The following is a 21,301-nucleotide window of genomic DNA, read 5'->3' on the forward strand; positions in this document are numbered from 1 at the left end:
CTCCCCCTACGCCCCACATTTATCTCTAAAGCTCTTCTCTAAGGAGTTCAAAGCACTTTAAAATCTGGCTTCTTATAGCAAGGGCAGAAGCCAGGCTGACAGTTGGAGACATGGAGTCTCAGCGAGTACCTGTTAATGAAAATAGGAAAAGAACAAGAGGAGAACCAGGACTTAAGAGTGATTACTATGATTTTGCTCTCACTTCTCTATCTCAGCCTCCAAAATTGACGTTTCTGGAATTAGCAATTCTCCAACCCATGCAGCAACTAGGTCTGGTCACATCTGAGCCCTTAAGATCTTATCCTGCCAACTGTTGCTCCTCAGTTAACACAGACTGAGTACAGAGCCCCCAAAGTGTGATCGAGACAGTAGACACTTTCTAAAAAAAAGATACAAACTATAATGACAAACCAAAGGTACCTATCTTCTATTTAAACATTTAACTTAACTATTTTTAGGCGTCCTTGGTACTTCCTTGCTGTGATTTTGGAGAAAAAAAAAAGGACCATTTAAATCTTCAGAGTCTAATTTTCATTATCCATAAAGTAGGTAATTAAAAATAAATTTATTTTTATTTGACTTATTTTCTTTTCTAAGTAAAGGGCTATTACTGTTAGCAGGGGGGAACTTCAATTCTGCTTCAGCCAAAATAGAGCTCAGCTCAGGGGATCCTGGCCAGATCACGGTGAAGGCAGCATTCATTTACTCAAAAGCATGTATTTATGCACCGTCTACTATGCACCCAGCAAAGCAGTGGGAAGGATGCCATGTATGAGACTGTTTCTTCCCTGAGGAACTGACAAGTTTGCTGAGGAGTCAAATATATGAAATAGTTAAAAGAGCAACAAAAGGTACAGACTAAATGCTGTGGAAATTCAGAGAAAGAAATCGTTATGCGTTCGAGCAATCTCGTAAGGCTCCTGAAAAGGCTTCATATCGTGTTCATTTATGGAACAAACGTTTCCTGACCACTTACTAAATGCCAGGCTCTGAGGATACTGGGGTGAACAACTCAAAGCGCTTGCCCTCATGGAGCCGATATTCCAGCAGGAAGAGGTGAACAGCAAACGATCTATCAGGGGGTGATGAGCGCTGTATTTAAAGGTAGAGCAAGGTGAGGAGATAGAGATTGGGGGGTGGAGGGCAACAAGAACATAGAGACCGAAGGCCAAGAGCACTGGTGAGCTCAGGGAGAGGTCATCAGTTACTCTGGGGGGCCTAAGCCCCTACTGAGGGACCACAGAAAACAACTGACACATCCTCATCCCTTCCCGCAATTCAAAGCACTGAGACATTCTTGAGAACGAAACGAAAAATAATGGCAACTTCCTACATCAGTCTATTTTACACTGAGAGAAGGGAAGCGGACCCACCGTCATTTAAGAACCCCTACCCCCCTACCTCCCTACCTCCCTACCTCCCTATCGCCTCTCGTACCTGATGCATAATTCATAAACCTGTCGGCTTCCACCCTCCCACTTCCCCAGAAGTCCCTTCCGGAAGCCCGGGACAGCACTTCTGAAGGTTCAGCTTCTGCCCTTAGCGGAACCCGCCTCCGCTTCCGTTGTGACGTCACATCCACACAAGGCTCTCTCGCGTCCCCGCAGAAGCCACTTCCGCCCCTACTTTTCGTAACTTCTGCCCTGAGACTCCCAGAGCGCTGGCAGCGCCGGATGTGCTCTGCCGCTCCCGGAAGTGACTCGACCTTTGCATTCCCTCCCTCCCTTTCCCCATTACCGCCCCCCCTGCATTGCCATTTCCCTCCCTCCCCCCCTTTTCGTTTCCGGCGCTCCCGCCTTCTCTCCGCCGCAGCTCTACTCCGAGTCTGTTGGGGGGAGGGAGGGAGGGAGGGGGCGTGGAGGGATCGGGGTTCTCGGGAGCACGAGCTGCAGCACCACTTCCGGGTGAGTGTTAGAGGAGGGAGGGAGGGGGGCCACCCACTGCCTCGCGCCCCCGCCCTGCGGGTGTCTCGCGCGCATTCCGTGCGTGTGAGTGTGTGGGTCTGTCTCGCGCCGAAAGTGCGTGCCCGCGCGCTCCGCCTCGCGCTCTCCCCCCTCCCCTCGCCCCCTGCTGGTCCTCCCGCCCCACTCGGCTCCCTCCTTTCCCAGCAAACGCCGCCCCTCCCGCGCTCTGGCTCAGGCTCTGGCGCCGCCGCAGCCGTCGCCGCCGGGTGAGTCTCGCGCCGCTGCAGCCGGCGCGCGCCAAGCTCTCTGCTCCTCCCCCCTCCCCTTTTCCTTGGGGGGGGGGCGTGGAAGGGGGGGTCCACGGTGTGACTGTATGTGTGTCCGTCCCGGAACCGGAAGTGGTTGTGGAGGAGCGGGCGATGGGGAGGAATGGGGGGGCTTAGGGGGCGGGTGTCTGTCTGGTGGGTGGCAGAGTTTAGCTCCCTGGAGGGGAAGGAGGGACGTCCCAAAGAAGGGTCTTTCAGGAAGGGGTGGGGGGCGACATCAGGGGAAGGCTCCCGGGGGCTGTCTCGGGGGAGCGAAGGTTTTGGGGGGACAGCTGGGGTCTCCAATAGATAGACCCCTGTGCAGGCTGAAGGAGGTACTTCTTGGCGCAAGGCCTTGGGTAGGCAGGGGCGAAGTCCTCGCACAAGTGGGGGGAGGCCAGAGGAAGTGGCCGGGCCTGAACTGGCACTGTGCCTGACACAAGGGCTTGTGCATCCCCCCTGGCCTTCAGCTTTGCCTTCTGAGCCAGTCCTCAGAGGGCAGGGGCCCATCTCTTCCTCCACCTCTTCTCTTCTCTGACCCCTGGTGACCTGTGGCCTTGGGGAAGAAAGAAGAGCCAGTATCTCAGCCCAGGAGTGGAACCCAAACACGGGTGATAGAGTTCACCTTAGTTCCTGGGAATTGGATTTATTTCTCTTGTATCCACATAGTGGGTGGCACTGCACTCCTTACCATACCATTGCACCTTTGGATTGTTGGTTCGGGGTCTGCCTGCCTTCCAGACTGACTGCTGACAGTGGAAAGAATTCCTGAGGTTCTCCACAGTTCTCTGGTGGCTGCACCCTTACTGGCCCCTGTAACCCAGACGATTTGTTTACAGAAAGTTCAGGAGCCCTGGAAAGGAGAAGGAATAAGACGACAGGAGGAAGAGAGAGAGAGGGTAAGACAATTTTGGGTTAATGGCTTTTCTGGTTTGGGAGGAGAAGGGGTCATAATTAAATGGGCTTCTTGGGGGACAATGTGACAGAGTCCTTCTAGTAATAGCAATTGTAATACTGGTGTTTGCTGTGAGAGGAAGATTAATTCTTGAAGATACCCAGGAAGTTTTTGTGTATAAAGTTAGCACTGTATCCCCATCACTTTCCCTTCCCACTAGTATTCAGAAATGATTTATGAAATGCCCAAGTGAAGTCACTAAATAGAGTTGCACTGTGTCCAAAGGAGGAATTTATTCTGCTCTGGGGACAAATGGGCCCCAGTGGCCAGTATAGTCTTTGTGGTCTAGCTTATGGAATTGCTTTCCTGTGTTTGGAACAAGCAGAGTTGAATTTAGAGTGGGGTTTATATTCTTAGTATCAAGTGGACCTGTTGAGTTAGTTAAATCTGTGACAAAGGGTTATTTCAGTTTGATGTGTCAGGGTGAAGTTTTCAGGAAAGGAATACAAAACAAATTTCATCTGTGGGTGCTTTGAAGGCAAGTGGATAAAATTGTATGGAGTGAACTTCAGAAGCAGGTCTGGAAGAATTCAAAATATGAAGTTTGATGGTGGTAGAATTTTAGGTAGTCTAGAAATGACAGTGTGAGATCCACCAGAGTTTGAGTTCAGAGTCTCTAATCCTAGAGGTGTCTTGTAAGAACTGATTCCAGTCTGGTTTATAAAACTTATTCCCCATCGATTTCTGAGCCAAGTTGATAATTAAATATTAAGTGCACATTTCCTCTTCTGTAACTGCCCCACCCCCTTTCCCCTGCCCACTTTTTTGGGGGGTCTTATATTTCCCAGATCCATCATTTGTAGTGGAATGGGCAGGACAGGGGAACCACTATGCTCTTCTTCCCACAAGGTACTGGGTACCATGGTCCAGCAGTACCCAGGGTAGAAGTTGCTGGCTCAGATTGCAAACTGTGTGGTGACAGTGGTCCTGTGGGTGTGTTTGGGCATGGTGTGATGATCTTTCCCAGTAGGATTGGGATAAACCTTTTCTGAGTTCACAGATGGTAGGAAGGCCACAGATTGTATTGGGATGGCCCTTCCTGAATACCCTTAGAAGTTGAGGAAGAAGATTTTGTTATCTTACTGAGAAAAAAAAAAAAAAAATGGTTCTCTCTGTTTCTTCATTTCAAATCCTTAGCTAATATCACAGCCTTTCTGCAGTTGTGCATTTTGGAGCAGTTTTTCACTGTAGAGTGTCTGAAGTCTGTGGGTCAAGTTCTTTTCTGTAGTTGAGTTTGACTTGATTGTTCTTTGAATCTCTTATTGTTAGTGCTTCCAGTTGATGATTACTAAGCTGGAGGCTATAGATCTGGTACTTTTGGTAGTACCTTTGTAATTATGTGGTCTTTACATAATTGTCAGTAATTGTCACTAGTAGTCCTCGGCACATGGAAGTATTTCCCTAACTCTCTTCATTTCGGGAGCACTTGAAGCATTTTATTCTTTTTCTTTTTTGAGCTGCCTCCCATCACCATATGCCTTATGAATTTGTTTTAAGAAGTTTATTCTCCTCCATTCTCTCTCTACTCAAATAGAAACTTAGTAGAATAGTAAATTACTCAGAGTCAACCACTGATGTGGGACCCAGAATTAGATTCCAGAAGTCTTGATTTCTAGGTTTATTCTCCAGCTACTACACTTGGTTGGCACAAGTCTTTCATGATTTTCTAAAGACTTGTTGCGTTAAGAGAATATTGCTTTTCTGAGGAAAGGTCGGGCTTTATCTGAAAAAATAACAATTTTTAAAAATGCAATAAGTACCAGGAAAGAGATTGTGGTCTTTTGCCATGTCTGTGAAAACCACATGGTGCAGGCACTGACAACTTTGTTCCTGGATGGCTGGTAGCAGTATGGAAGGATGGACAGATGGACAAAGCTTTGGTGCAGGAGTTCAAGTCCTACTAAATGTTCTGTGGGTGTTACTTAATATTGTCTTTTTTCTTCACCTCCTCAGTGCTTCCAAGATTTCTTTTGAGACTGGGAAAGAAATATGTAGTGCTTTGACCCTCTTGAGAGAAAAATACTGTTCAACCTAATTATAGCAAACTTTCCTTTTTATTAACAGAATGGCTGTGGGATGGTAAAGTTGAAATTAGAACCCAGGTTTTCAATCTGCCAGCAATCTTCTTTCTACTTACTATGTTTTTCCATCTTTCCTGCTCCTTGAATCTGTTAATAAAAGCCACCTACTTCCTTCCCAATCCAGGGTAAACCAATTCTTTTTATTATCGTTGATCTATTGGCATAATCATCAAAACCAGTACTCTGTAGAAATGAGGTTTCCCCATAATGTCATTGGGTTCAGGTTTTAAGAATATTGGTTATGTGCCTACTTGGACATCAGGATGGTTTGAGGAGAATCCCTCCATAAAACATAGAAAGTTACAAGGTTAATGGACAGTAAAGAGGTATTGAGAGATCTGGCACCAGAAGCACCCTGTTGCACAACTCCAGGGGGCACTGTTTACCTTGTATGCCGGCAGGAGCCTTCCTTCTTGACTCTCCATTTGATCTCATTTCAGGGATATAGAGATTGAAGTCAGCCTTTGTAGAACAGTAGTTTGGCATATAGGTGTCATTTTGCAGGCAAATAATTGCTTTTAGTTGAGTGAGCAGAACTCTCCATGTACCCCCTTCTCTTGGGTGGGCATATTTATTGGATGCCCACAAGGCGCATTTATTACTGTGTCTTGGGACCAGCTGTGATTCTGATCTTCAGCGCAGAATGGGAGCCTGGGTGGCTCAGTGGTTAAGCGTCTGCCCAGGGCACGATCCTGGAGTCCCCGGACTGAGTCCCACATCGGGCTCCCTGCATGGAACCTGCTTCTCTCTCTGCCTAAGTCTCTGCCTCTTTCTGTGTGTGTGTCTCATGAATAAATAAATAAAATCTTAAAAAGAAAAGAAAAGAACCAAAGCAGAGTGATAAACTGGATATACAGGGAAATGGAGGGGCCTTTTATTCTAAGTGTACCCCCTTGGATGATCTGGCCTTTTTACTATGATTCTGTTGTTCTAAAATCAATTACCTGGTGGCCAAGTGAGGTCTCCCAGGTTGTGGGCAGAGAATATCATCTTTAACTGCACTTTTGCTGTTAACAAAATTTCATTTTTTGGAAACATTTATTGAGAACTATCTCAGAAACATATGGTCCATTCCTGGAAATGTTGTAATTTTAATTGATGCATTAAGCCACAGTATCAGAGAGTGTATACTTAAGTTGTAGGGTTTTGGTCTCTTGTAGAACCCCCGGTCTTAACTTGCTCTTTGGTATCTGCATTCAGATCCATGCTCAGATATTTACTGTTTGACTCTGGGATTTCAGTTTCCTCCTTTGAATCATGAGGATCCCAGTCCCTACTTCATGGAGTTGCTGTGGGGATTAAATGATGGAATAGTGGTGAAATACTTAGAAGGGCTTAGAACAGTGCCCTGAACACAATGAGGACTTAATAGATGTTAATGGTGTTGGTGGTGGGGACATTGTCCTGTCCTCCACATCACTTTGTGTGCCTCCTTTGTAAGAACCCATGGGGGCTATTTCAGAAAGTGTTTCACCTGAGCCACTTGTAGGACGATATGAATGGATCTAATCTTTATTGGTGGGGAGGGGCATCATGCTTAGGAACCCTATCTGAAGACATTCTTATTTTCAGGCTTTCAGTTCCTCCCTCCTAAATTTTCACATCCCTAATGTGTTTACTTCCTTGACTCTAGGGAGAAATTATAATTAGACCCTCCTTTCTTTATTCTCCAGCCTAATTCTCTACTTCATTCCCACCATAGGCCACCACTGTGTCATTTCTCTTGACTAGAAGGTTAGACAGATAGGGGTTGTAGATTATGGGTTGAGCCTCTAGCATTGTACTTAAAATCTGCATGTAGACAGCCCACTGTCATTCTGTTCATTAAATATGGAATTGCATTCTGGGTGAGGAGCTCTGTGTTAGAGATGGTAGGGAGGTCCAGGATATGATCCCTGCTTCCCAGAAGGCTTGGCAAGTTTGGATCCCCTTTAAAAACTGTGATCTGATCATCTCTTGATTTCGGTTGCCTAGGAAGGACCTGAGGCCCCTTTATAAAGTTAGTGCTGGAAGGAAAAGGTTAGTACCTGTCTTGGAGACTGTTCTGATGTTTTTTATAAGTTGGGGAGCAGGATTTGCCCATGGCTGATTCTCGAGTCAGTTAATGTTGAGTCTTACTTGTGTGACGTTGTAGTCACAGATTTGGTGCATTCCTCTCCTTTCCCTTTGTTACTTTTTAGGAAAGAGTAGGCTGCAATTCAGTTCTCCTTGCCTTTATAGGCTTTATGAAAATTAAGAATGCTGTTTAATAGAGCAAAAAATGTGATGAGATTTCTTGAGAAGAAGGAATAGGGTTACATTTAGAGTGATGGCCCTACTGTTTGTCCTTTGCTACAGATCTTTCCTAATTTCCTTAATCTATTTTGAAACTGGTTTCTCTGCCCAGGGTACCCTCTGGTACTTAGTGGCTCTGGTATCTGCCTCCAGCACATCCTCACTGCTCCCTCTCATGCTCCCTCTTTACCTGCCTTCTGCTGTGCTGGATTTCTCTGGATCCAGGATTTGGGGACGTTACTCTTGAATACCTGCAATTAACATACGACCTTGCTAGGAGAAATGAGTGGGAAAATGATGGGATGCCTAGATTCTGTACCCATCTGTGGCTTACAACATGATTCTGAGGGATTACTTTTCTTGCTTATTCCTCCCTCCCAAAGTTGTAAGCTTAATTATCATCTACATACAGAGGAGAACTTGGACTCTCAGAAGCATTGTGTTTGAGAATCACAAAGCAAGAGTCTAGTACTGTGTATGTGTTCTGGCCGGCTCTCGTCCCTATTCGGAATCCCTGTAAGTAGAAATCTGGGGTGCTGCTGCTACTCCTGGAGATAGAACACTTTTTTAAACTGGTAATTCCAGATTCTCACTGCTCAGCTCAGCATGTATAGTACCCAGTGTAGCAGCATGGATGTTCTTAAACCTTTTTTTTTTTTTTTTTTTTTTTTTAAGATTTTATTTATTCATAGAGACAGAGAGGCGGAGAAGCAGGCTCCATGCAGGGAGCCCGATGTGGGACCGGATCCCGGGTCTCCAGGATCACACCCCGGGCTGCAGGTGGCGCTAAACCTCTGCGCCACCAGGGCTGACCGGATGTTCTTAAACCTTAATGGGATTGGTGGGGCATGGTCCCCAGGTATCATCTTGTACTCAGAAAAATACCTTGATTGTGATTCCTGCCAATTTCACTCTTCAGTTCTCTTGGGCATTTTGTGTTCTTGGCCTAGAACCTTTTTGCTGCCGAGAACTGTACATTTGTCCATTGGTAATCTTAAAATGTTTTATTTCAAGGAAGATGGATTTGAAGGATAAAGGAAAAAAGCAAGAATAGGTCCCCTGGCTGTTTTTAAGTCAGCTGGTGATTTACTTTGTATGACCTTGGGTATATCCCTTCCCTGTTCGTGACCCTAGTTTCTCTTTTTGTCACCAAAGGAAAGTAACAGTACCAAGTCTGTTTCTTTGGGTTACAGGAGACATTCTGTGGGTAAGTGAGATGTGTAGAAGTTCTTTCACTAGCATCTTACATAGTAGGCTCTGTTGGATTTCAGGCTGAGTGGCTCTCCAGGACTAATATGGTAGATCCCGAGATCATCACTGCTTCAGATTTCCTGAATATGATGTGGTCTGTCTTTTTTTCTTCAGGTAGAATGGAAGAATCTCACTTCAATTCTAACCCGTACTTCTGGCCTTCTATCCCCACAGTCTCAGGACAGGTAGGTGGTGTTTGTGTTTGCTCCTCCCTATCATGTGCTTTTTTCAATTCTGAGTAGTAAATTCTATTACTGCGGACACTAAAGCAAGATAAATCACTGGCCGTTTCACCAGGGTCCCCCATCACTGAGAATTATAGCATTTCTCTCTTGGCTTCTCTCTGGAAGACAGAGATACTAACCATTCCCTCCTTGACTGCCAAGAAGGACCAACAATGCACAGTGCTTAGGGAGCAGACGGAATCAGACTTTCTTAGGAGGTCGCTCGCCTCCCCTTTCCATTTCTTTTAGATTGAGAACACGATGTTCATCAACAAGATGAAGGATCAGCTGCTGCCAGAGAAGGGCTGTGGGCTGGCTCCACCCCACTACCCCACCCTGCTGACAGTGCCTGCCTCAGTGTCCCTGCCCTCAGGCATCAGTATGGACACAGAGTCCAAGTCAGACCAGCTGACCCCACATAGCCAGGCGTCCGTTACCCAGAATATCACCGTGGTCCCTGTGCCGTCTACAGGACTGATGACTGCTGGTGAGCCACTCTGCTCTTCTCCAATCTGAGGTGTTGATCTTCCATGATCAGTACCCCAGGCTGGAGGGCTCCAAGGACATGGGGAGTGGGATATGTGTTTGATTACTCAATCACATTTTTATTAAGTGCCTACTGTGTGCCTAGCAATGCGCTAGGCATTGTGGGGGATACAAAGAAGTAGAAGATGCGGTCCCTGCCTTTGAGGAGGTGACATTCTTTCCTTCTCTGAATCAAGGAGTCTCCTGTTCTCAGAGGTGGAGAAGAGAAGGGAGTCAATCAAGGGGTAAATCTCACTGTTACTGGGGGTGGGGTGGGGACAGGGGTTAGGAGACCATTATTTTTCTACAGGGTTTGGGGTTTCCTCTATACTCTGGGCTGGGGGAGCGGTGGTGAGGGGTTAATTAGACAATGATCTGGGGGAAATTAAATAGGATCAGGACCAGACAACATGACGCCATCTCCTTTTTCTCCCAATCCTAGGTCCTGGTTTGGTAATCACGTCCCCCTCAGGCTCCCTTGTGACCACAGCTTCATCAGCTCAGACCTTCCCCATTTCGGCTCCCATGATTGTCTCAGCTCTTCCCCCTGGCTCACAAGCCCTGCAGGTGGTCCCTGACCTCTCCAAGAAGGTAGCATCAACCCTAACAGAGGAAGGAGGCGGAGGTGGTGGTGGAGGTGGCAATGTGGCTCCTAAGCCCCCTCGGGGCCGGAAGAAGAAGCGGATGCTGGAATCAGGGCTGCCTGAGATGAATGATCCTTATGTCCTCTCCCCTGAGGATGATGATGACCATCAGAAAGACGGCAAAACCTATAGGTAAGGATCAGAGCCAGGGCAGCAAGGGGTGAGGATCACTGTCTCAGCTTACCTACCCCCTTTGTGTCTTACCCCTAATCAGGCTCTATACTGACAGCTTCCCACCTCAGATCCACTTGCATGTCAGGTGTTCTGTTGTGGGGTAGGAAGGTAGAGCTTATTCCTAGTAGGAATAACACTTCTCTAATGACTCTTCCCCAGGATACAGACCCATTTTACACCTTCCTTTCTGGGGTTGTCAGCATTGACTAATTTTTGAATGACCTAATGGAGTTTCTTCCTTATGATAAGGCTTTAGACTGGGTTTTAGACTCTGTCTCCAGCTCCTTTGTGCTTTCTACATTTTCGATTGCTATTTTTTCTAAGACACTGTTCTGATAAGCCCCTAACCTTAACCTGTGTGCCATCTACTGGTCTTGGGCCATATTTGAGCAGTGAGACTGCCTGACCCTGCATGGTTGGTATGATGGGAGGGGTCTATATAAAAAGATGGGAGGAATAGGATATCACCCCCCGACCTTGGACTGTATGCTTATAAATTCCTGTTTGCTCACTTTCTAATTCATGAAAGTCATTTCGTTTCTCCACTTCCTTTAAGTTGTCCATTGCCAAAAAGTGTTATATTTGCATGTGGTGCGATACAGAAAGAATTGCAGAAGCAAACTCCCTGCCCTTTGAAAGTTGGAAGTCTTTTAATCCCCTTGAAAAACTATCAAGGGCCCTAGTGGGATTGGGAAGTCTGGTGCCAGGTTAGAGAGTGGGATAACCACGGTCACAGCTGTGATGCAGACAGGGGCAGAGGTGCATGGCTGGGAGACTGGGTCTGTCCTTAGTGTACCGAGATGGGCAATGTTGTTCCCATTTTAGGAGCGAAGGGAACTGCGGCACAGGAAATGGACAGAGCCTTGGGCTCATGGATTCAGTCCCCGGCTCCACCACCAACTTGCTGTGTGACCCTGGGCAAGTCCTTTCCCCCCTCTCTGGGCCTCAGTTTCCTCATCTGTAAAATGGGGAGAATTCTGTTTATGCCTCCCATTTGGTAGGAGTACCTATCAGCTGAGATTTGAAATGTTGGGAACTGCAAAAGAAATCATCATCATTTAGCGTTTGTTTCTGTGTCATACACTTCTACTGTGGGGAGTAGCCAAGACCACAGAGTATTTAAATTCCTACTTGTAAGTGAAAATGAGGGGAGTGTTGCTATGCAGAAAGTATCAAGCACCACAGAGTTCCAGCTCCTAATCTCAAAGTTCATTGCAGCTTTATTATTATAGGTGTATCCCATTTTATACAATAAAAGTGTTTCTGGAAAATGTTTACATCATACCATTTTATAAAGGTACCTGACAAGTTTTATTTCATTTAAAAGCACCTTTTATGTATCACTTCATAAAACGAAAATCCCTTTGCTTTGTAGAAATTTGGATTTTTTATGTATTTGCTTACAGTGAGGTCATTGTGACACAGAGATACACCTCCTCTAGAAAATTTCTTGTAAGAGTAATGGGCTAATTCTCTGACCCCTATGGAGCTTTGCACATGGATCAGGGTCCTCTGATTCTGCCAAGGGTTTGTTTTTGTTTTGGTTGTATATTTTTTGGACCCACATTAAAGCTATCTCTGGACTTCCCAAACTGTGTCTGTGGGCAGAAACGTGAATATACAATTGGAAGGAAGCCCTGATAGCATTTTCTATACCTTCAGTGTTTTTGGGATTGTTGACTGGCCCCATGCCCCCAGGTGACTAAGGAGAACTCTGAAATTAAGGGCACCTCATTATATTCTTGGTGAATGGAATTTCTTCAGAAACTCAAAACCCTGAAGTTCTTAAGGATACTTTTTAATCACATACAAAAACAAACAAAACCTATTTCTCTGCACGTTTGGGTCAACCACATCCATTCCTGTGGTCAGTGGATTTGACTGGGTATCGTTGGACTTGGGTTCTATTAGTCTAGACAAGTAACTTATTTCTAGCTCTTTGATCCCATCTTTCAAATGGAAAGGTCAGTCATGGCCCCAATTTATCATTTGGAAATGTTTTTTGGAGGGAAAATCAGAGTATCTGAAATTATTTTTTAATATCTTCAGGAAAACGGTTGTTATTGTAAACAGGGCCATTGCATTGCGTGCCCCCAAAGGAGCTGGCTGTATTCTTGTGTTGGATGTGAATGGCCCTCTGGCATTGTGCACCTAGTGATATGGGGTGGTAGCTTTTCTGTGTCCTGCTAACTAACTGCTCACTGCCACAGTGCTCCTAAATCAGATTTCTTTCCATCCACCCAACACTTCAAATTAAAGGACCTCTGCTCTTTTATCTGGCTTCATAGGATTTCAGAGTTGGAAATACTTTAATAGTCACCTAAGCTATCCCCTTCTCTGTAGTTTTAGTCTTCCGGACATTCGACAGATGAGTCCGCCTCTCCTTGACTACCTCTAGTGTGAGGAATCTCAAATTAGGTTAGAGTCATAGCTTTGTAGTGAATAAGTGTTTGCCCTTTGGCAAATTACTTAACCTTTCTGAGCCTTGGGGTTCCTTTCTGTAAGCCAGGGATAATACTTGCCAGGTTGTTGTGAGGAGTGGAAACAATGTGTCTAAAGCACCTAACTGATGTGTGGGTGCTGCTGGCAGTATCCACACAACAAATGGCAACTATTACTATCATTATTTATGATCATCACTGCTAAATCTTCTGCCTTGTGAGACAGCTCCTGTCCATTGTGAATTTCAGTTTTTTGCAGATTCTTCTCTAGTTGAAAACTTGGGTAAAGAGAGTTATTTTTTCTTGTATTGTTAATTTCACGTTAAAGGTACAGTTGTGTGTTCCACACTTACACACAAACTATGAGCTTTTGTTCCAGTTAAAATGAATGTTGTTCCACTTGTGGGAGAAATTTTAGCAACCAAGGGAAATTATCTTGTAACTTTAATAATGTTCCCCTCCTAGTGACAATGTGTCCAGTTTCTAACCTCAGTGGGACGTATAGTAGCCTGAGCTCATCCATTGTCACTGGTACTGTTAATATTAGTGCAGTTTTCTTATTAGAGAACATTTGGCTTCCCTTTGACTGTGCTGGGTGTTTGTTGTCCCTTCTAGGGGCAGATATTTATTTATCTCTCCATTTTACAGACCAGAAAATTGAGGTCTAGATTGAGGAGCAAGCTTGCCACTGAGCCCTGAGTAGAGCCCAGGTGTCGGAACTTCCATTGGCTGTGTCCTTTGGACTTTACTGACTATAAACAGAACCTCTGACCTCCCATATAATGGTTGGGCATGCCAGACAACAGCCAGGAATTGGTAACTGGGAATCAGATTTCTTTCAGAGTTCTCAAGTACCCAGAGAAATAGAAATTGACCTCCATGACTAGAATTTTCATGACAACATTAATATAGAGATCATACCCCCGAATAATGTAGTCTTTTTTTCTTTCTTTGAGAAGCACAGAGTTCTTTTTAGTCCAGAGGATAATCTCCGTTATCCTCTAAAAATTCTCCTGGGACCAGAAAAAAGCCGAAATCATCACCCCCCACTGTCCCCAGCCTCGATTCTAGAAAGAAGCTGGGGAGGAACCAGAGCAGAGGGACTTTTTCCCCAGTTGCCTGGCTTCCAGGTGTTGCCCTTCCTACTAGCTCACACGGTGCACTGCAGAGTTGTTCAGGAACGAGAGCATTCCAGCTTCAACACAGATAACTCCTACTTGATAAAGTCTGAATAGTTGTGGCTTATCTCGCTCAGAGGCCTCCTTATTTGATATTCTTGGGCAATGTCAGAACAGGAAGGATTGCCCACTCAGGTGATGGGTGAAAGTGTATCAGCTGCTATGGATGTCAACCCAGAGCACTGCCTTTGGCTCCATGTGCTAGGAAAGAGGAAAGGTTCAGCATGGAAGCTCAGTGTTTCACAAGTCTTTTCCTTCTAAATGAGGGCTATGGCCCACTCCCAACACTTACCTCGGCTCTTTGCAGTAGTGGTTGATTACCAAGGGACTCGAGGGTGGAGGTGGTCGGTGGAACACCAGATCCAGGGTGGAGGCCACACACACATGATTTGGAAAAGGCCCTCCAAATAATTCCTATCCTGTACCCCCATAGAAATCACTGGCAGAAAGGAAGTAAGAGAGAATCTAAGAGGATAATTACGTGAAAGATAGGAGAGAAGTTCTTCTGGGGAATATAGTCAGTTTGTCTTCATTATCATCTCAGGAACTTGAAACTACCCAAGGGATGTACTTTATACACAGGAAGTCGAGGAAAGGAGCCTTTTCAAAGTCTGAAATCAAGTTCTAGGCAGAAGGAAAGCAGAAGTTAGTTGATATTCCTGGCCTGACAAAATCCGCCTGAGCCTAGAGCCGATAATAAGATTTAGCTGTCTTTTCTGGTTGGAGTTTTGTTTCTGTACACACTGAGGGAGTCAGATCATTCAAATGTGTATTGAATATTTGCATTGTGTAGGTCTATATTAGACACTTAGACTATAAAGAGAAGTAGAACAGATGCTCCTGTTAGGGGCCTTACGGCATTGTTGCAGTAAGAAAGAGATCAGATAGGCGGCTTCTGTGGAAGTGGAGGGGCGGGTGCAGCAGCTGCTTGCCAGTGGGAAAGTTCTAACCGCTGCCCTCACTTGGCCCAGGTGCCGGATGTGCTCCCTGACATTCTACTCAAAGTCGGAGATGCAGATCCACTCCAAGTCACACACCGAGACCAAGCCCCACAAGTGCCCGCACTGCTCCAAGACCTTCGCCAACAGCTCCTATCTGGCCCAGCACATCCGAATCCACTCAGGGGCCAAGCCCTACAGCTGTAACTTCTGTGAGAAATCCTTCCGCCAGCTCTCCCACCTCCAGCAGCACACCCGGTAAGGCTGCTCTTGGTTTTGCCCTGCCACCCAGCTGCGAGCCCCTGCCCCCGAGGCCACGTCGCCTGAGCCTACTCTTCTCTCCTCCTGGTTTCTTTTTTCCCTTTTGACTTTGCCCTCGGGGAGCCTCAGTCCACTCTTGTTACTGTCTGTAAGAAATAAACTGTGTGTATTTTAGCAGCTTGCGGGGGCCTGGGAAAGTGTGGTCTCCAATCCCAAGGTCTGGAACGGTTTTTGTGGTTTCTCTCTGTGTCTGTGTTTGGAAATCTTCTGCAGAGCAGGCCCTGCTTATACTCTCTGCTTCAGGTCAGAGCCAAGGTGTGCATTCAACCTCAGGTCCATGGGGGAGCAGGCGGTATTGGCCTTTGTTCAAATTACTATTTGGAAGCAGGGTATCTGTGGTGAGTTTGTGTGACCTTAGGACAAAGCCGAGGGTTGACAAGACTGGAATCGTTAAGGTTACCAGGAGCCAGGGATCGCAGTTCTTCACCATCTCACTGCCATCCTAGCCACCGACAAGAGCAGCAGCAACCTAGATCTGGGTGTCCTCGTCATTAGCCTCTCCAGGCCGGAGTGTGTTTGGGAGGAGGGAGGAGGGGGTGCTCTCATCCGTCAAGCAACATCATTTCACCCAGCAGAGAGCTGAGCCCATGGTGTCGAACCGCTTCCTCCTCCCCCCTTCCCTCCTCTCCTCTCCTCTCCGGCAGGATCCACTCCAAGATGCACACGGAGACCATCAAGCCCCACAAGTGCCCGCACTGCTCCAAGACCTTCGCCAACACCTCCTACCTGGCCCAGCACCTCCGAATCCACTCGGGGGCCAAGCCCTACAACTGTTCCTACTGCCAGAAGGCCTTCCGCCAGCTCTCCCACCTCCAGCAGCACACACGGTAAGGGAGAGTGGCGGGCTACTGCCCCCGCCCCCGCTGGCATGCCCTCCCCACCCCCCCGCCCCGGACATACACAACAACCCGCATGCGGGGGGCGGGGGAGAGACCTGGCTGGAGGAGAATACGACTGGCATCTGGGAGAAGAAGAAGCAACAACCACCCTGGAGACACAAGCGGACGCTCAGAGAGAACCTTTCTGGGGCATAAGCAGCACAGGGGAGATACAATGACTGTATGAACATTCCCTGATCCATGGGAGGAAGAGACTCAGCTCACCTGGAGCAGAGGCAACTTCTGCCTTCATTACTCTCCCTGAAAATACCAACACACACATCTTGGCAAGAGTTTCTCCTTTACGCCAAAGCAAGGGCATTTGATTGGAGAAGACCATACCTCTGGCCCTTAGGGCACCAGTTATAAATAGGAGATACAATCAGACTGTAGCTGGGTACCGGCCTGGTGACACCAACAGGATCAAGCAAGGCTCCAAGGATGACAGGAGTAGAGAATAAAACAAAACACATCTGAAACGGTCACAGGGAACTGGCAAACAAAATGAAAAGGCTCACGCTCCATAAGGATGCGCACTGCTTGTCCCACGAATCTGGAGTGACTAGGAGGAAGTGCACCAGCCAACTGGAAGAGTTGATGATGTCCTTCAACGGTTGCTCAAGTTGAGCTGGAGTCTAGACTTACTACTGGTCAGAAGCCTTCTCACGTGGTTGCTTCTGGATGTGGTGATTCCCCTCAAAGTGGCCAGACATCTTGCTTTGCAAAGAGGAGAAGTCGGGCTTTCCTCACAAAGAGATGCATCCCGTGAGGTTTCCAAGATTTTATACTGGAGGTCCAGAAAAGCACCTGGTTGCAAAAATGGTTCTGAAGTGTTCCTGATGAGGAACAGGTGTCTGCAGACCCTCAAGTCCTTGGCTCATCTCAGTGGAGGGCCCTGTCGTGTTTGGGAAAGAGGTCAAACTAGTACTAAACTAGGCATTAGGAGGCTGGACTGGGAAAATCCCCCAAGGAGTTTCCATGAGTATTAATATCACTGCTACTCTCCATAATTAGCATAACTCTGTTCTTTGATACCAGAACTTTTTCTGGGAGCGGTGTTCAAGGCTGAGGGAATAGGTTTCGGCTGTATGGTGGGGGCCAAGGAAGAAGTGTTCTGTGTTTCTTTTTCCTTACCCATGTGTTTTACCTAATGTTTCTGAACATCATTAAGGACAGATACTATAGGAGTTGACTTGTCTGCCATAGTTTGGACTGCCTGTCTCTTGGCTGCCAAGCCACCAGTCCCTCCTCCCCCAGCAGAGGAGCCCAGCTCGAGCTGAGTGATGGAGGCAGTGAGCAGGGATCAGGCCCCATGGCATGATCCTCTTGAGAAAGATGCTGGGGCTGGGACCTCCTGGAAAGCCAGCTTGTGCTCCTGTAGGAGGGCAGGCATGACCTGGAGGAGGTCTGTTAAGGAACTAATCCCTGAGTGGCCTTGCTGACATCCTTTTCGTTTCTTCTGTTCTCATCCCCTGCAGAATCCACACCGGTGACAGACCATACAAATGTGCACATCCAGGCTGTGAGAAAGCCTTCACACAGCTGTCCAATCTGCAGGTAAATGTTTCACCTTCCACACTGGGGCCTTGTATCAAAGATTTGGGTCAAAGTGCCATTTGACCAGCACAGTGGTTCCCAAACTTTTTCAGGACCCTTTTACACTCTTAATAATTACTGGGAAGCACAGAGAGTTTTTGTTGATGTGTATAATGTCTGTCTACACAGAAAATGTGAAACTGAAAAACTTGAAAAAATATTTAGTAATTCAATTAAAAATAACAAACCCATTGCACACTAACGTGTATAACATATTTCCTAATATACTCCTCCGCTAAAAAATTGAAAGAATGGCTGTTTTGTTTTGTTTTTAAGGGACTGTGTGCACAAGCAGGGTTGAAGGGCAGAGAGAAACTCTTAAGCTGGCTCCATGCTCAGTGAGGAGCCCAAAGCAGTGCTCAATTTCACAGGACTCTGTCTCACAACCCTGAGATCATGACCTGAGCTGAAATCAGGGCGGATGGTCAACAGACTGTGCCACCCAGCGCCCTGGCATCATTTTACATGTTGCACATTTTTAATGTTTAGCCTACGAGAAGACAGCTAGATGCTCCTACCTGCTGCGCTCAGTCTTTGCGACATTACATGTCATGTAATCTCTGTAGAGATGTGAGAGAGTGAGAGCAAAAAGGCAAACATGGTCTTATTCTCATTTGGGAAACCATTTTAACTTTGGGGGCCCTGTGGAAAAGTCTTGGTATTCCCTAGTGTGTCCCCAGGCTTTACTTTGGGAACCACTGGCTAGTGGGGCCAGCATGTCCATCCTTCTCACTTTTCATGATCCTGGAGTGTGCTGCAGGAGATAGCCTGTACCTCCTCCAGTTTTATTGAAAGCCTCTGGATGGAAAGAGAACCTGGGAGGCTGACACCCAGTTCAGGGCTCTGGCATTAAGGTCACAGAGGCAGGAAGGATGAATCCAATGCACTCATCCTGATTTCTCCTCATTTTTCCAGTCCCACAGACGGCAGCACAACAAAGATAAACCCTTCAAGTGCCACAACTGTCACCGGGCGTACACGGACGCAGCCTCCCTAGAGGTGCACCTGTCTACGCATACGGTGAAGCATGCCAAGGTGTACACCTGCACTATCTGTAGTCGGGCATATACATCGGTGAGTGCTCAGTGCTTCCCTTTACTTCCCCATGGGCCTGTAAGACTACAGTCTTTGCCCCGTCATCTCAGATAAAGAGTTGTCGCCTCGAACATGCGAGCGCCCTCGCGCCAACTTCCCAGCATCAATGAAGAAGTTACTAGATCTGTAGCTGAGGAATTTAGGGGGTGCCTGATCCCTCAAGCCCACAGAGAAAGATTGCTAAGCAAGGATTCTTAATTTTACTTAAACATGAGGTAAAATAGAGTGACTTGCAATTTGGGGAGAAGGATTTCAGTTAGAAGTTTTCCATTAGACTCCAGGAAAAGGTGGTAAGACCACTTATTCAAAGATCTTTGAGGCACTGACCGCTTTCCCCATGCCGGTGAATGCCCACCGTGTCCCTAACAGTCTCCCTCGCCTTCCTGCCCGATAGTGAGCACTGATAGAGGCTCCCCGGGGAGAACTTGCTCATGGCTCCGCAATGTCCTTGTAGAAAGGAGTATGGTTGTATTTAAAGGTGTATTATAAGTAACCTCTGCTTCTCTTTCATCCTTCAACTCTTTTTCAACATCTCCCTCAGGAAACGTACCTTATGAAACATATGCGCAAACACAACCCTCCCGATCTCCAGCAACAAGTGCAGGCAGCGGCAGCGGCGGCAGCAGTGGCCCAGGCCCAGGCCCAGGCCCAGGCCCAGGCTCAGGCTCAGGCTCAGGCCCAGGCCCAGGCCCAGGCTCAGGCTCAGGCCCAGGCCCAGGCCCAGGCCCAGGCCTCCCAAGCATCACAGCAGCAGCAGCAGCAACAGCCACAGCCACCACACTTCCAGTCCCCTGGGGCAGCCCCCCAGGGTGGGGGTGGCGGGGACAGCAACCCCAACCCTCCACCCCAGTGTTCCTTTGACCTGACACCCTATAAGACGGCGGAGCATCATAAGGACATCTGCCTCACTGTCACCACCAGCACCATCCAGGTGGAGCACCTGGCCAGCTCGTAGAGACCTGTGCTGCCACCCACTGGGAAGAGGGGAAAGAAGTTCTGGTCCCTTCTTTCTCCAACTTCTCTCGGTGGGAAAAGTCTTCTTCCTTGACAGGCCTCGGCTCCATCTCCTTGGGCCTCAAGCACGGCCTTCCTACACAGGATACCATGCTTATTCTCACCTCTTCTTCAAAAGGAACATCAGCCCTCCTGATTGGCAAAGGAATAATGAGCTGCTAGTGTAGTCCAGCAGCCTCCCCTTCCAAGCATAGCTTTTCAAAATTGGGGGTTGGTGCTCAAGGGAGGGATTTGCTATGACCTCATAGAAACTTTTCCAGTGTGGGCACTTACCCTCTCGTTACCCTCATAATCCTCAAAGTTGGGGCTGGTGGAAGAGTAGAGGCTCGACGTCCCTGATCTCTGAGAGAAGGGAGCCCTAGATGCAACCGGCCTCCCATTCTATTCTTGCCTGCAAAAGAACAGAGGTTTTTCAAATGCTCCGACCCCCGGGAGCTGTCTTCCCCTTGTGGTCTCACTTCACTTCCTACCTACTGCTGGAAGAGGGAGATCGGGGTGGGGGTCAGACCCCCTTTATTTGTAAAGGGGCAAGGGCTGAGATGTGGTCCCCAAGGGGCCGGAGATCCCCAAAATGGTCAAGGGTGGCTTAGAAATGTGGGTTATCGTTTTCCTTGGAGCCTCTCCCCTTCTCTGCCAGCCAAAACCCTATACTCAGTCTCCCAATCCCAAAGCCAGAGGAGCTATGGGAGCTTTGTGTTCTTTATGAAAGCCCAAAACAAGGGGTGTTGCAGAGAAGGGAGAGTTCAGGGCAAACACAAGGACTGGACTTAGCTCCCTAGGTGCCACGGTCAGTTGCCGGACACGGATTTATATATAAATATATATATAAATATATATATATATACCCACTCATCACGGCCATCTTTGTTGTAACCATTTCTGTGTTTATAAATGCATTATCTCTGAGAATTTTCATATTTGATGTTTTATTTTTTTTGTCCTTTTTGTTTTTCTCCACCCTGTCTTCTGGCCAACAGCATTTTTATTTCCTTTTGTCCTTATTTTTAAATCATGGCAGATTTCAGAGAAAAGAGAAAATGAAAAAAAAAAATCAGGAAACCAGTTGTTATAAAGCAATTTAAAATGAAGAAAAAAAAAACTTATGTACAAACCAAGGGGTGTTTTTAGAACCTTGTATAGAAATAAATTCGTGTAAAAGGATCAGAGGCAGTGGAGCTGCTGATGTGAGTGAGCATGGGAAGAAGATACCTGGGGAGATGTTCAAGGATTTACACTAGAATGTGTGTATGTGAAGAATGAATGCTGTTTGATGAGGCTCTATGTGTGTATCCCCAAATGTGGAAGGGAAAGCTTTGGTACTTCCAAGTGAGATCTTGGTTTATGAGGATTTCTTTCTTTTTTAAGATTTTATATATTCATGAGAGGCAGAGACACAGGCAGAGGGGGAAGCAGGCTCCATGCAGGGAGCCTGATGTGGGACTCTAGGATCATGTCCTGGGCTGAATGCAGGCGCTAAAGCGCTGAGCCACCCAGGAATTCCCA

General features: G+C 47.0%; 1 protein-coding gene across 11 annotated transcripts; it reads left to right on the forward strand.

The window, feature by feature from the left end:
• The first annotated feature begins 1,734 nt into the window (after positions 1-1,734).
• On the forward strand, positions 1,735-20,959 carry ZNF384 (zinc finger protein 384). 11 transcript variants are annotated; one of them, XM_025995323.2, is made up of 13 exons: positions 1,774-1,904; positions 2,109-2,170; positions 3,049-3,108; positions 8,885-8,955; positions 9,244-9,481; positions 9,717-9,764; positions 9,962-10,295; positions 11,163-11,255; positions 14,928-15,152; positions 15,860-16,042; positions 17,572-17,650; positions 18,605-18,763; positions 19,326-20,959. In XM_025995323.2, exons 4-13 carry the CDS (start codon positions 8,890-8,892, stop codon positions 19,737-19,739), a joined length of 1,839 nt encoding a protein of 612 aa, XP_025851108.1. In that variant the 5' UTR covers positions 1,774-1,904; positions 2,109-2,170; positions 3,049-3,108; positions 8,885-8,889; the 3' UTR covers positions 19,740-20,959. The 11 variants fall into 11 exon arrangements, with proteins under 11 accessions (XP_072622251.1, XP_025851108.1, XP_072622252.1 ...); XM_025995324.2 differs by lacking the exon at positions 2,109-2,170 and having other exon boundaries at positions 1,798-1,904; XM_072766150.1 differs by lacking the exons at positions 11,163-11,255; positions 15,860-16,042 and having other exon boundaries at positions 1,735-1,904.
• The last annotated feature ends 342 nt before the right edge of the window (positions 20,960-21,301 follow it).

This window comes from Vulpes vulpes, chromosome 8 (genome assembly GCF_048418805.1).
Source record: "Vulpes vulpes isolate BD-2025 chromosome 8, VulVul3, whole genome shotgun sequence".
Classification (NCBI taxonomy): Eukaryota; Metazoa; Chordata; class Mammalia; order Carnivora; family Canidae; genus Vulpes; species Vulpes vulpes.